The 15,281-nt window shown below is 43.2% G+C and overlaps 1 protein-coding gene across 1 annotated transcript; it reads right to left on the reverse strand.

The window, feature by feature from the left end:
* Positions 1 to 2,384: 2,384 nt before the first annotated feature.
* Positions 2,385 to 15,242, reverse strand: REPTOR-BP (REPTOR-binding partner). The gene is made up of 3 exons (XM_065446645.1): positions 15,086 to 15,242; positions 8,005 to 8,274; positions 2,385 to 4,526 (listed from the first exon to the last, which is right to left on the reverse strand). Exons 1-3 carry the CDS (start codon positions 15,128 to 15,130, stop codon positions 4,419 to 4,421), a joined length of 423 nt encoding a protein of 140 aa, XP_065302717.1. The 5' UTR covers positions 15,131 to 15,242; the 3' UTR covers positions 2,385 to 4,418.
* Between the last annotated feature and the right edge of the window lie 39 nt (positions 15,243 to 15,281).

A 15,281-nucleotide genomic window follows, 5' to 3' on the forward strand; every position in this document is an offset into this window, starting at 1 on the left:
TTTGTGAGCCACAACTGCAGAAAAAAAAAGGAAAAAGCGTCCCCGCATGGCTTTTGCGTGTCCTGGCATTCGGCTTCCGTGCACCGCACACGCGATGACAGAGTCGGTGTCGTTGCTATATATTGTTGCTTCCAGCTGCGACGAGAGATGGCGCGCATGTTCAGATGCTACCGCGCTACCTGACGGCATGGATAACGTGCTAGCTTGCTCTTCGGCTGCGGGACATCGGCGTGCTCTACAGAGAAAAATATTCTGATCGGTATTAGCAAATTATGTTTATACAATACCAATAAAATGCCATTAGCCATTATATTACCAGGAGAAGAGGCTCGGTAAGTGAAAAAATGCCCAAAAACAAAAGATCGGCAGGTGGCGTCGCCGCCTTGAAGTTCCCGCACCAGCTTGCCGTGACGTCATGAATTTTGGACGACGTCTGCTCGAGCCTTGATAATTCTTTATTGGCAAAGATGGACTACAGTGTGTTTTAAAAGTCCCAAATACTGAACTCGGCAAGTGTCAAGAACTTCTACTGAGCCCACAACTGCACAAGTACGAACATTTTACTTTGAAATCCGCGACGTCTTGCCGATATTGACGCTGTGGAATCGGTGCAAAGTTCCAAACAAAAAAAGAAACTGACCTTCGTTTCAACTTCTATTAATCAACCTATCACCGCGAAATTAACAAAAATGGACTTTTGAACTACTTTATCAGTGAACATAGTAGTTCACGATTGGCGGGACTAACCCGTGGGAGGCTTCCCGTTCGGCTTCTGAAAGCGGCACCGGCATGGACGAACACGATCGCTCCAACATGGTCGCTTTCGTTCGCAAGGTCGCACTCGGCGGATGATTCGCCTCGGACACAGCCGAAATATTCGCTTGGTAACTCTTGTGTGGCGAATTGAACTTCATCGATTTGGAAACATGTTCCATCGAGGAACTATTCCTTGTATTTTGACGAGCTGGCTTTTTCTATAGAAATTGCTTAATGCCTTTTTTTTCCGTGTGCACTACCGTGTTGTCGCTTCTTTTTTTAGAGCACTCCAGACCCCACAAGGCATTACGGTGACCTGAAGGTTGGCATGTAGCATTCTGAATGTGCAGATTTGGCTAGGTTATAGGTGTACTGCATCTTCCCTCAAAAAGGCACTTAAAATATTAAACAAAAAATATTTTTTTCTATCTACTAATTCATCTGTGTATGTTTCTGCCACATTGCAACACTGGGCATTCAGATCGTTCTACATAAAAATATTTCTACATGATCTGAATATGAATGGCTGGGTGTAAACGAGTTCCCTTTATGTGCATCTTTCCATCACTTGCATCGAGCTGTTTGCACAGCTGTTCTTTAGATTGTCACACCAGTGCCACATGGGCGTTTTCGATAGAAACTCGATCCAGATTGGGCTCGACCATGATCAAAAGTGCCCCGCGGGACTTGGCTATTAGGGGTGAACTACACAATGTAGGTGTTGCCACTTTCCCTGTTTTTGAAGGAGTTTTGATGCTTGTTCGCAAAAGTCCAGCATGTGTTGCAGCAACACACACAGCTTTTTCAAGAAATGTGTTTATTTAAAAGCTTGCCTAGTCCCCACAGTTTCGCATCGGTTGGTTGGTATCTCACCATATAGGACACAGCTAACAGGCTTATAATGCATAGCAAGGAATAGGTCCGCAATATACTATCAGTGAGCCCACCAGCATTGTCTGTAATAAAATATTAAATCACGACATAAAACCTGCACATGTCAGCTCATAAATGTTTCTAATGCACATACACTTTACTTAAATACGATACTCAATGGCTTTCTTGAATTCCTTAAATTTGGTTTACCCCATTCTTAGGCCATTTGGTATATGCAACTGGATATGTCCTGCAACCTAAGGGGTACAGATTCCTTAAAATATGTTTACAGATGTGTCACGCTTTCTATACATACTCTCTAATCGCCATTCTTTCCTTGACAAGCATTGTACATTGCCTTTGTCCTCACAACATTGCTGCATCAACATCTCACATTGTGCATCCATTTTATTAGGTGCTTGCATTTTTCCATTGCTTGCGAATGATGCAGTGCATAGGCAGAAATTTTGCATGTTTACACGTTGCACTGCATGGAAATAATTTTATGCATCACATTTAGGTAGTCGCATAGGATTTGAGACTTCATTAAGCTTCATTTCACGTCATTCCAACAAGTGCATTCAATATGCATAATTTTTTTTTCCACAGTATTCACAGGACAACCAGCAAGAGCCATGTTATGTCAATCCTGCTAGCAGAGATGGGAACCAATAGCATTATCAGGACCTGCAAGTGTCAAACTGCAATATCACACATGGCCTAATACAAGAGTTGAAAGTAAAAAATTGAGAGAGTTCGTATCAATCAAGCTTTTAATCCGGCACATCTTTCCATTCATACAACAGCAGCAACAGGAGCCAAATAACAATGACATCGCACTGGAAGTGTTTGAAATTTCACATGCCAATAGTTGCTTCTTGCAGAACAGATTAATCTTGCTTAAAATGGAAAAAAATAATAATAGTTTCTTGACAACTGTCTAACACAGAAAAGTAAGAACAGCAAAGCATAACTGCTACACTGGTAGGCATGATGGAAATGGCTGCGTGGTCAAGAACAGTTCTGTATCTCTGTCACAAACAATGATAAACTACACAATGAAGTCAAACAGCCGGGGCAAAAAAAAGGTAAGCAGAGCTATCCAGCCTGTTTGCTGGTACTGCTTGGTTGACCAGATAAAGTTAGATGCATAACTTTAAAACTCCTCACGCAAATAATTTCTACTGCCTTAAAAGCTCAACATAGTTAAAGATCACTAGTAGTAACATATCACAGCTCCTCTTTACAGAACCATCACGAATGAGCAAAGCAAGAAAGAAATGCCTGCTGCAACCAAACATAATAGAGGAACATTATTGTATCTTGAATACAACAAGCAACTTTCAATGCAACACAAAAGTGCATGATGCACATGATTCTTGTGAACGCACAAGAACGGCAATGCTGCAAGAAGAGCCACAACAGATGTCTCAATCACACATTGTGCATCGTGTGATCTTATTCACCATTAATTTATAACAGAAACAAGCACTGTCATACGTAGCCAAGCATGTGACTGCAGCATGAAAAGGAGTTCTACATAATCACATAAGGTGCACCCATCCCTGGTTCCAATTGTTCCTGGGGGAGTGCAAGATGTCACAACGAGGCAAACAATGCCCCTGTCTCACAGCAATGGCAAAAACAAATATTGCGTTCATAAAGTGCTATATGTATAATCTGTAACAACAGTAAATATGATTCCATAACTATCAGTACTGCTTTTCTGAAAAAAATATATATGTATATTGCTATGCAAGTTTGCTTTTCTCACAAAAATATGTATTGCTGGGCCAGAATGAAATGCAAAGTAGAAAAAAACAATGTGGGGCATGACTCTGCATTGGAGGAATTAGACATAAGTATTACGATTTTATTTTTTTCCTACTTGCGTATGATTGCAGCTCAACATCACAAATAAATAAACTTCAAAATCTGGAACAACCACACCAGATACATTGCACTGCATATGTGGTGCGATGTATGTTATCCGTGACGAACAGATTTCATCAAAAGAAACCAAAGCCGCTGCACCTATGACTGCAGCTAACTCTGGGACGTTCAGTTGGCTTCTTGTTGCATCCCTATTTTTTAAAAGTTTTGAAGAGGTATTTGAACCCTTGTCCTAATTTTCCAGGAATCAAGAACTCTACAAGTACAATGCGATGCAGCGGTCGCAACACTAATATTTCTAGTGGCTATGTTTCTTCACAAGCCTTCCTTGTAATTTTACATCATGACAATTTTAAGGTTGTAATGCACATAATGGACAAAAATTTTTATCAACCATGTTGTATAATCACAATTGGGCAAATTAGGGCACTGTTTCAATCACAGTTTCTACTGGAATGGCTCTCCAGCAAATTGCTTTGGTAATGAACAAAAATGTTGAAAAAAAAAAGCAATGCAATGAAACAAAGAATGCTGCATCGCACTCCATATAAGCAGCATAAATGCTTTGAATGAGTTGGTATAATTTCATACTAAAGTGCACGAAGGACACTGCGAGGAGATAACAGCTCAACACAACATAGCCAGAATGGTGCCGTCATACCAACAGCATGAAAGATGTTGGAGATAGCACCAGCTTTCTTTCCTTCCTTCTCCTGTGTCCTTTGTGCCAGTCAGTATGAAACTCCAGGTGATTAAACTGGATGTCAGTAACACATATCAAAGGACAGTAATGACCTGGAGCTCATCACTGCCTGAACATGCTCACTGTGCTGCTGCATTTCGCTCAAATCAACCAACACCGTCATGCAAGTAAGTTGCCACGAGGCTCCGCTGCATCATTCTTGTTGTGGGATTTGCTGCTCATTCTCCTGTTCTCTCTCAAGGATTTCGAGCACAGCCTGGGGAATGTTGCCTTGGTCCATCTCTTTGAAGTACTGTTGGTACTGAAATACAAGGAACGAAAATACCATTTTTTTACACAGCTAGCTGTTGTTCTAGCAAGAAAGACTGCAAGGATAGGCTACATGTACTTACTCCAGACATTTACCACCTAAATATGTACACCTGCTATAGGACTTAAGCTGAACAATGAAGGCACACATATGGCAGCCAAACTTTAAGGAACAAAGGCTGCAAGGCACAGAAATTGAATGCATTGGATTAAAAATGCATCAAGCTAGCAACCAATCACAAATGTCTAGCGCCCTACTCAAGGAAGCAAAGAAGCACTTATGGTGTGTTCAGTTTAAAGTATGACATGTACCGCATGCTTGTGTGTAAAAGCAATTGAGCACTTCTACCCCCTCCAATTCTGGCCTCTATTTTTGCATTAGCCAGCAGAGATGTTGCCATCTTTTCTACTTAGGATGCCCTTTAGGGGTATGCCTACATCGTAAACAAGAAATAACATAGCTGTTTTGTCAAGTGATGTGCAACTGCAGTTTGCAACATGATGGAATGTCTATTACTTTAGCATGCAAATGTGCATTAAATGTTAACCGTTACATATATTTACCTCACAACAGGAGAGGAACATAGCATTTTTATGTGCACTTTGCAAAACAAGGTATAAAGGGCCACTAAAAGAGAATTTCAGTGCCACAATTAAATAATTAACTTTGATAGCTGCCACTTCACTCGTCTTTTTCTATGACTTGTTCTCATGGCACTTTGTTCCTACAGCAATACCGTTGCTATGGTGGCTTTAACCACAGCTCAAAACCAGGTGGAAAACCAGCTTCTGTCATTCATGCTGGCCCTTTTAATTCATTGTAGTGTAGACCGTTTTTTTTGTAGGCGCCGCCATATTGTGAACGCAGTGACGCCGCCTATGAGCAGCGCCATACTGGCTTGGGTGAAAGCGGTCTTTTGAATGGCAGGTATACGCTCGGCGGTAGGTTCTGGTGTTTGTTTTCGCGGTCGTGCGGTCTGTTTAGGATGACGTGCGTCGTCTACATGGTAAACAGTTCTGTGAGGCGTGTTGAAGTGGTTTAAGGCGTCATGGCTGGAATTTCTGCTGGCATTGAGGTGGACGAAACACGCAGCGCGATGTGTGCGCACATATTTGAGCCTACAATCAGCCTCGGAGATCAATTGTGTATTCTGAATGTTCCAATCACTAGTGTGACCTCAGTGCAGTATTATCCTCCATTTCTAAGCTGCGGTTTAGGAGCCATGAAACATAGGCAACGATCGTAACAGCGTGGGTACCGTTCTGCTACGATAAGAGCTGTGATGTTATACTTTGACAAGCATTCAAACTGTTCGCTGCAGTTTACATTGCGTGACTACTTGGTTTGATGGATGAGGTTTCTGCCCCTGATAAAGTAGTTTTGGCAAGTAATAGCAGCATACCTGACAGTCTGAATTAAGCTCTTCCAGCAAAGGGACTGTTTACGAACTGCGCAAGCGTCCTAAGCAGTGGTAGGTGCTGGATTACAGATATCTTTGTTCTACATACCGCATGGTCCACGCATACAGCATCAGCGGTTATATATCTATAAACGTCGTGCGGCGTGACTATGCGAGGTCGTATTGCGGCGTTAGCCCGTTTTCTCTTGCTTTTTCGAGAAAGAGGATGATAACCGAATTTTTGTTTTTTTCAGTTGTGTTCGTTCCGTTCTCTACGACGCACTCACACGTATTACGGAAATTTTGTCCTCAAAAATAGGTATCGCATTCTTTTTATGCGATCCCTCTCATATATTATGGCTGTATACAGGCCAAGAAGGCTATGCCGAAGCGCACAGCTTACATATGTATCGTGCTGGTTCACCAACCGCAGTGATTGCTGTGTTGAGCAGCGCCTATAGCTACACCATTACAAGATGGACGCTTATGTTCAAAAATGCTTTCGAGTCCCATTCCCCAGGAGTTACCCTAGAACGAGAAAAAGGCAATAGTTGATATTCTAGTTCACAACAAGGAAAGAAAATGGAGCTCGGCAGGCCACAAAACACGTAGGGCAGATAACCGGTGGACCATTAAGGTTACAGAATGGGTAACAAGGGAAGGGAAGTGCAGTTGGGGATGACAGAAAATTAGGTGGGCTAATGAAATTAGGAAATTTGCAGGCGCAAGTAGGGAATCAACTTGTGCAAGACAGGGTCATTGGAGATTGCTGCGAGAGGCCTTCATCCTGCAGTGGACAAAAAAGAAAAGGCTGACGATGACCCTCGAGCTGCAAGCTGCGGCACTTTTGCGTACACATTTACTATGGTGATATTGCTCAGAACAACAAACATAGAACCAAGCTTTAAGGTAAAAAATGATATTGGGTTAAAATAAATATGCCCACACTATAATTTTTTTATCACTTCTGTTGGTGCACCATGGTCGTCAAAAGTGCTGAAGAGACATCATGACAAAAAGTACACAGTTATTTGAAGCAGCTACAAAGTTTGTGTAACATAGCCAGGAGATATCCGGAGCTGAAAGAATTTAAGTGCAACCACTGTAGACCCACAATAATTCTTCATGCATTGAATGCTTTTGCTTCACAAAACCATCATGCGCAATGCTGCCCAATGAGCCACATAAACATATCAACAAGTGCCTTTTGTTACAGCAAGAGCATGTACCAACTGTTAAATTGCGCAGACATGGAAGTTGTAGAAACCAATTGCACTTGGTCAAGAAATATTTTGCAATGGTTATTCTCCTGACCCATCCTGTTGATTTTCTGCTCGTGGCAACATAAATTTAAACTTTGCTTTCCTCACGTGCATGTCACACCATGTCACTGAAGGACAAAGGTTCACAATGTCAAAATGACATTTGCACAAGCTTTATAGTAATCAACACGAATACTTTTAATTAAGGAATTGGAGCAACTCCATTAACGTAGATCTGGAGACAGCTGTCCCTATCAGCTTGTAAGATTGGAACATAGAAACTATGAACAGAATGACAATGAAAAGCTGGGCTGGCATAATGTGACGATTCCATTCCTTTACCTGTTTCATCAGAGGTCCAAATGTTGCTCCACCAACATTATCAGCAGGATCGGCCAGTAATGGGCGATGAATGATAAGAAAGGAATAGACTGAATCGAAAAATATTGTCACATTATACCAGCCCTGTTTGCAAAGGTATGCCACATGTCTGCGTTATGCCAATGTTTTTTTTTTTTTACTCTAACCCGCCACCTACCGAGCCCAATGTTGGTGCCTGTACATTCTATATTGATGACAGCCCATGCCAAAAGAGTACATCTAGGCATAAAAATGTGCAAAGAAGCAATTTTGCACGTGCTTATTACCACTGCATGTATGATGGTGTTTGCAAGAGGGCACACTTCAAGGGGGCCAGATCACAAAATTTCAGCATTCCATTCCAATTCTCTTGTCATGGGCAACAAGAACGGATCTCAAGAAGAGCCACTGCAATACATGGCGCCACCAGGAAGCCTGCAGCACTCACCAAATCGAGCTCATGGCGCAGCACCAGCACGGCCTTCTCCCGGTCGGCCACCAGTTCCTCGAGGTACTGGTAACGCAGCTTCTTACGTGCCCGGCACTCACGTGCACTTTGTCGGCTGCGCTCCAGCTTGGCTCGCATATCACCCCGCTTGCTCCCACTGCTGCCACTGCCGCTGCTGCGCCCTCCTCCGCCAGTCGCCGAAGTGCCAACCGAGCTGCCTGAGCTGCGCCGACCCCGTCTTCCGCCGTGGCCCTCCTCCTCTACACTCTCCTGCATTTGACGGACACAGCACGGATGAGCAAACGGTCAGTTGAATGGAGGAGTGGTAGAGGGCACCAGAGAAATATAAAAGGTGATGAGATTAGGAAATGTGTGGATATAGGGTATATTTATTCATTCATGATAAGGGTGGCTGGAGATCTCTGGGAGAAGCTCTATCCTGCAGATTCTTTAGTTAAGCTGCCATTGCAAGAGTCAATGATGAAAGGCAAACATAAAAGACACAGTTTAAAATTATGTTATACGTGCAATACGAATAGTGGCATGGACAGTGGCCATGTTGAATCCCATTCCAAGCCAACCAGGCAACCCACACAAGCCAACTCCAACTTGTGACTTCAGGCAACACTCAAGTTCTTCAATTCTTCCGATTCAATTAATTTAATGGCGTAATTTTGCATCCTGGAAGTAGGCATTTTCAGTTTCCAAATGTGTAGCCATGTTTCTGCGAAGCCCTCGGCAACATATGCTGTACTTTTGCAGCACAGAGTAATATTAGTGTGTAATGCATGCCTGGTTCTGCACGGTGGCAACATGCGGCAGCTAGAATGATACAGGAGGGAGGTCATTAAATTGAACATATGACAAGATGCATTACACAAGCATAAACAAACACCCACTACTCACAGAATGGGGATGTAAAAAGGAAGAATACAACAGCAACGGTGCAAGAAAAAAGGGCAGCAAATGTGGTTTCACTGATATTGAACAACCTTTTGCTGTCAAGAATAGGCACCTGTCTGAAGATGCCACAGCTGCAGGGGTATAGTTAGGGGAGTGGGGGTATAGTTAAGGGAGTTGGGGCAGAGGGGCGCACCGAGCACGTGCCCCCTTTCTCCGGTCAAGTGGGTGACTCCATAAAAAAAAGTTACTGGCTATGCCACTGCACAGCCGAGTCTTGACTAAATGTTTATCATCAGCACATCTCTCTGCTCTATTTTTTATATGTTGTGAGACTTTTTCATGTCACTGACAATCACTATTCTTTAGTGTAGCAGGGCAGGAGATCCACACACACTGTACATCGACAAAGAAAAGTCTGCTGGCTTTCTTCCATATAATTATAGAAGTGGGCAGGCTGTTAGCTCAAACACAAGTCATTTTGATGATATGTGCAGGTGAATGAACCTTCCGCTCCCCTGCAAACCACAAATATACATTGGACATACCACGAAAGACCAAATATCCAGGGCATTTAACGACTACTAGTTCACTTTGTGATTGGGACATCTCTTGCACATCCAAAGCTTCTGTGCATTGTCTGTACATTGTGAGTTGTGACTAGATGAACGCACCATGATGCAGAAATACAAGCAAATTGTCTCTAATGCCTAACAATGAGATTCTGGGAAAGGAAAAATCGCGCTGTTGTCTATTCCAGAACTGTAGCTGGGCATTTACTTTGTTTTTTGTAGTCATGTACATGTCCGAGATCCTACGAGAGGGAGAATGTGTTCCTGAATAGCGAAATATCCATCTGTTCATTTTAAAATGATTCAAGTTGAAGTATTAAAGCTCAGAACTTCACTTATGACCCCATTTATTTTTTTGTCAGGCGGTTATCAGCAGCAACTTTGCACCACCTCTGTACGCACTGCTGGACGCCATGCGTCAGAAGCCAAAACTGCGGTTTCGGTTATCCCATCTTTTTTCTCATACATAAATGCTTTCTTTTTCAGTTATATCTATTAGTACACAGTTAAAAAATGTAATCTTTAACTTGCCAACATATATGGATAGATTATAAAGAAAAGCACACTTCAACTTGCAATATCAATATCTTTGACTTCACATTGCCACGGATATCAAATCAGCATGGCCCTTGACGTAAGTGCAGGGAAATTTACCGCACGCGAGCAACATGAAGTGTGCTGTATCGGTGTGCCTTTTCCACTTTTGTTCGGTTGACCATGGCCCAAGTACGTATATACTAGGTAGAACTGTACTGTTGCTTACTGAAATTTAGAGCGGTGCTTCTGACTACTATTTGTGGTATGTTTGTTCGCCTTGCGGAGCACTTATAGAAATGTCCTGAGGGCAACATTTTGGTAGTTTGGTTTCAGACATGTTTGTGTGGCTTGGTTTCTAGCGTACCTCTTCATGTGTCGAGATATTATATTATTATATAATATCTCGAGATATTATATATTAGCGTTATCTTTTTCAATGGTTATCTCAAAGTCTCTGGCAGCATTATGTTTTTAGCACTTTCGTGGTGCGAGAAGCTGCCTGAGCAAGTTGCTTATCAAGATGAACATTCCATCTCAGGATTCTATTCGTGTGGGTTTTCTTTTAGTATATATTTTTAAATATGGCTAGAAAGTACTGGCTTTCTATCTTGAATCTCATGGCCCAGATGCAGGTACTGTCATGCAGGCCATACCCTTTTGGTCATTCATTAGTACGATATTATTACCTCCCACTAATCAGTTTTAATCCTTCAAATGTAACTGTGCCATTGTGACTGCTGGTCATTTTCTGAGTTTTAACACCTATTTCTCATTACTTTTGCTTTAGTCAAGTTGAATTTCAAAAAATTTTATTGGAGTTAAAGTTTTTTTTAGAGATCCATGTTTAACCTGTTTGTACACAGCTAGAACTTGCAATTTTCATACATGTGCCTGGCTGTGTGCCAATAATTTTTGCAGTAAAGCTTTATCAATTGTATAAATAAAAAGTAACATTGATATGACACTGAGTCTCACTTGTGTGCTTTACCTAGTGCTTACTGAACTCACTTTTTCATGTAGCCATTGCAGGATTTGTAATAATTCACAAGGATCAAATACAGATCTACGATTTCGTCAGCCCAATTTTCACATTTTGATGAGTTCTAGGACTACATATAAAAGTTGACAGTCACTTCAGCATATGCTAATGACGATGAAGGCCTGGGCACTCACAAGACATTCGTTATATTACTTGTCATTCTCATTCAAATGCATTTCCTATTACTTGTTTTCTCCCACCAAGGTCGTGAGTTCGAGTGCTTTAATTTACTTGACCTCAATTAACTGTGCCTCAACTTTGCCCTAATTAACACCAGTGGTCGTGGGTTGAACCTCTACCAAAGGTCGAGGGTTTTAGTGCTGTAATTAACTCTATTATAACTAGCAGCTTTTCATTAACAGTGCCCTAATTAACACCAAATGTAGTGGATTTGACTCCTACCAAAGGTCAAGGGTATATGTGCCTTAATTAAATATATCTTAATTAACGTCACCCTAATTAACATCAGATGTCATGGGTTCGAATGACTTAACTCTATCATAATAACCTTTACCTTAAGCGTGGCAGTTTGGGCGAGTTGGTATGTCATGACTTTTTTTTAGGCTTGTAGTGCAGCTTAGGAAGAGCAAAAAAGGAAGGAGGTAGGGGCAATGAAAGGGAACGGAAAACAGACAGAATGGCTCACTCTGTTTTCCGTTTCCTTTCATTACCCCTACCTCCTTCCTTTCTTGCTCTTTCTGAGCTGCGCTACAAGCCTAAAAAAATACCTCTACCTTGATTAAAGCCAAAGGTAGTGGGTTCGACTCTCTACCTTCACCATGGCAATTGGAATCCAAATTGGAGATATGGTTGGTTTGCCCATATCTCCATGTTGGGTCGTGGGTTCAAGTGCCTTAACATTGCCTTACTTAACACCAAAGGTTGCATGTTCAACTCCCAACAACAGACGAGGGTCCAACTCGCACCAAAGGTCATAGGTTCCACTCTCGACCTTTACGATGTGAATTGGAATCCTACTTGGAGATATGGCTGGTTCGCCCATATTCCATCAAAGGTGGTAGGTTAGAGTGTCCTAATTAACTATATTTTAATGAACTGTGCCTTAATTTGCTTCACCCTATTTAACACCAAAAGTCGAAGGTTAAAGCCCGAATTTTGGTGCCATAGCATCGGACATTGGGTTTTTTAACGCATGAGCCGTTTAAGGATTTCGCCCTAATAAGAAAGATACCTCAGGAGTGTTGCAATCTAAATTTTTACATTTACACGTTTACATGTTAACAAAACATTTAAAACAAGGTCACCATTTACTTGACGACAATGGTGCTAACTGTGGCATCAGTGTGCCTCAGCAGATGTACCAGTGAGGACAAATGAAATGCAAACAGCGGAGCATGTGGCCAAAGGCATAACTAACGGTACAGTGCATGTCATCGGCTAGTGATTGTGCACGTGCATGGGCATGTGGTTATTGCACAGAGTGTAGCGCTGCTCGCCATACTACCATAAACGTCACCCATATTTCGTCTGAAAGTTGTTTCCTCATCTCTCCGTGGCAGTGCCATTCCCACCTGGCAGTACACTGTTATGGTGGCTTGCACCATCGCTGCATCTGTAGCATGACATAGCTGGCATGTACCTAGTTTCATAACGTCTGTTGCTTTGCTTTTGTTACCACAATCAAAGCTGCCAGTGTCTAAGTGTAATTTGAGTAGCACCAAAAATGTATTATACTGGAGGAGCAACAGTGCTAGCCACCTTAACAGTAATCGCACATGGGAGCGGCACTGCAATGGCGCTGTGAGAATACAAGCTTCAAACAAAACACAGGAGACATAATCGCACTAGGACAAGCAGCCCCGCATTCCGCGTCAAAACCACATGCGTGTGCATGTGTACAACGATTGCTGGCCGACGCTGCACACTTTGTGTTCAGTTATGCTTCGACCGCGTGCTCTGCTGTTTGCATTTCATTTGTATTCCATAGTACATCTGCTGTGGCACTTGAATGTATGCAGCTCATTATAGCGTGAACAGGTAAGATCCATTACATGTTCTATGAACTTCCTGTATCCCTAAAAGAAACATCTATTAGAGGTCACTTATGCCCAGCTGTGACATCCTTTCAATGTTGCAGCAACATAATCTGGATGGGACATAGATTATCCATAGTGCGCATCTGCAATGTTGTTTGGAGAAATATAGATATCCATAGGATGTGTGCAATGTCTAAAATATGATGTTCTCTGGACATCTATGGGACATAGATGGTTCACTGGGTCTATACTTCCGTTATAGAAATACAGCTCGAGTACATATTGCAAATATTTGCCATGTCTACATAAGTGTTTCGTATGTCGGGATAAAGAAACCTTAACAAAGCCTGGAATATTATAAGCACCATTCCAAAGTATCTGTAAAAGCAAGGTCAAACAAGTATTGCGCTATTGTATGACCAATCGCAACACGACGACGAAGCTGGGCCAACAAAAGCCGACCTATTGCGCCTACCGACCTGCCCAACGCAGTCGAGCCGCACACGGCGTCACGCGCAATATGACGCAGAAGCGCGGCGGCACGTCAGCAGCTGCTTTCGCTACTCCAGTAACACCGGCTGTACAACCGACTGGCATACGGAGGCCGGCGATCGAGCAGTGAATACTATGGAGGTGCCGTTGTCGGCGAGCCGACGACCCACCGGAGTGGCTCCGGCGAAATGCGTCGCAGTACGAAACCCGCCACACAAAAACAAGCACCAACTTCTCGGGGCACTCAGTGCGCCGCGCCGCTGTATACGACGGCTATACGTACGTGCTTCACTTGTTTCAGTGTCGGATCTCTTTCGTTCGAGGACGTTGCTCTGTGAGCCGTGTGTGCGTTCTAAAGATAGCGGTAGTAGTAAAATTCTGATCACAGCAGCGATGCGCGTCGCGCTTGAACTTACGTGCCGCTGACCGCAACCGTCGCACGGAGTGGTGGTAGAGAAGGTAGAGAGAGCGAGAAGGCGCTCGCCCCTAGGGACAGTGAGACACTGATTGCTCCGACGCCGAGCCCGTCTTGTCACCAGATTCTAAAGCGCTTTGCCGCTTCGTGCAACGGGACGCTCAGTGAGATGCCGAGTACGCCAGCTACGCGATACACGAAACGCGGTTATTCTAAACAGCTGGGGAGGCGCCAGCAGTGACTGGAAGTACCTTTAGTGATAGCAAACCGCTGTCACAAGCGTTATCCAATGAATAAAAGTAGCATACACAAGAAAAACAATAGATGTTCACTTCGACACAAGTGATGGCGATAAGAACGTTGTCCGGTAGTGCTTGTATGCGTGCGCGGTCGCTTCGCACTCCGGTAGCAAATAGCACAGCACGGGATGTTCACGGCGTCACTGCAACCGGATCGACCGGATGCAGTGGCCTGAGGAAAAGTACCTAGGAGCTAGGGAAACGAAGGAGTCAGACTCAGTAGAGAAAACAAGGTCTTTGAATGGATTGCATAAGGATGGATGATTGAAACCGACCAAAGGTATCCTTATGTAACGGCAGTCGCAGCAAAACAAACTGCCTAACGTTAGCAGCGATGTATACGTGCGCTCAACAAATGTAACACGAGATGACAAAGAACACAGATTTAGGGACGCGCGTTCATCTGTTCTCTGTGCATACACCGCATACATAACAGCTGAACGCAGGGCACACTAGACCTTAAATGTGCCGCACGCGTGGCAGATTGTGAGCGCGAGACATCCAAACCGCGAACGATCATCCAAAATGGCAGCGCGAGCACGTCACGACATGCATTGCAAGGAGAACCGCCATTCTGCTAAGGCAACATGACAACATTCTTTGACAGCGACTGGACAGAAGAAATGTGCATGAATTTCACCACTGAAGTGAATCGCGAGGGGAAAGTGACTGCGCGACAGTATTAAGTACCTGCAAGCACTCAGTATTACAAGACAGAAAGAAACCGTACAGGCGAACCACGCTAAGGAACCGAAGGTATATACCATCACTATAGGAACAGTTTAGGCATCGAAGTTACCTTTTGAAGAATTTAAACTTCATATACTCACCCTTTTAACGTAGTGGACGTCGTATTCGGCCGTTTCCATCTGCATTATCCGAGTGACATATTTAGTAGCAACCGCATTCAAGCAGTCACATCTCTGCAGCCAACGTGTGTCTGTTTACCTCGTCATATGTTTGGGAGGGTTTTAGCTGTTAGTAGCGAGCCGAGGTTTCGTATGCAACAACACAACATTCAAGGTC

This window comes from Dermacentor albipictus, chromosome 5, assembly GCF_038994185.2.
Source record: "Dermacentor albipictus isolate Rhodes 1998 colony chromosome 5, USDA_Dalb.pri_finalv2, whole genome shotgun sequence".
In the NCBI taxonomy this organism is placed as follows: Eukaryota; Metazoa; Arthropoda; class Arachnida; order Ixodida; family Ixodidae; genus Dermacentor; species Dermacentor albipictus.

Bases quoted from the DNA above. Each gene is read 5' to 3' on its own strand.
- REPTOR-BP (XM_065446645.1), bottom strand. From the start codon at position 15,130: ATGCAGATGGAAACGGCCGAATACGACGTCCACTACGTTAAAAGG. The intron at 8,275-15,085 runs GTGAGTATATGA...CGTCAAATGCAG, and splicing joins ACGTCCACTACGTTAAAAGG to GAGAGTGTAGAGGAGGAGGG. The intron at 4,527-8,004 runs GTGAGTGCTGCA...CTTGTATTTCAG, and splicing joins TGCGCCATGAGCTCGATTTG to TACCAACAGTACTTCAAAGA.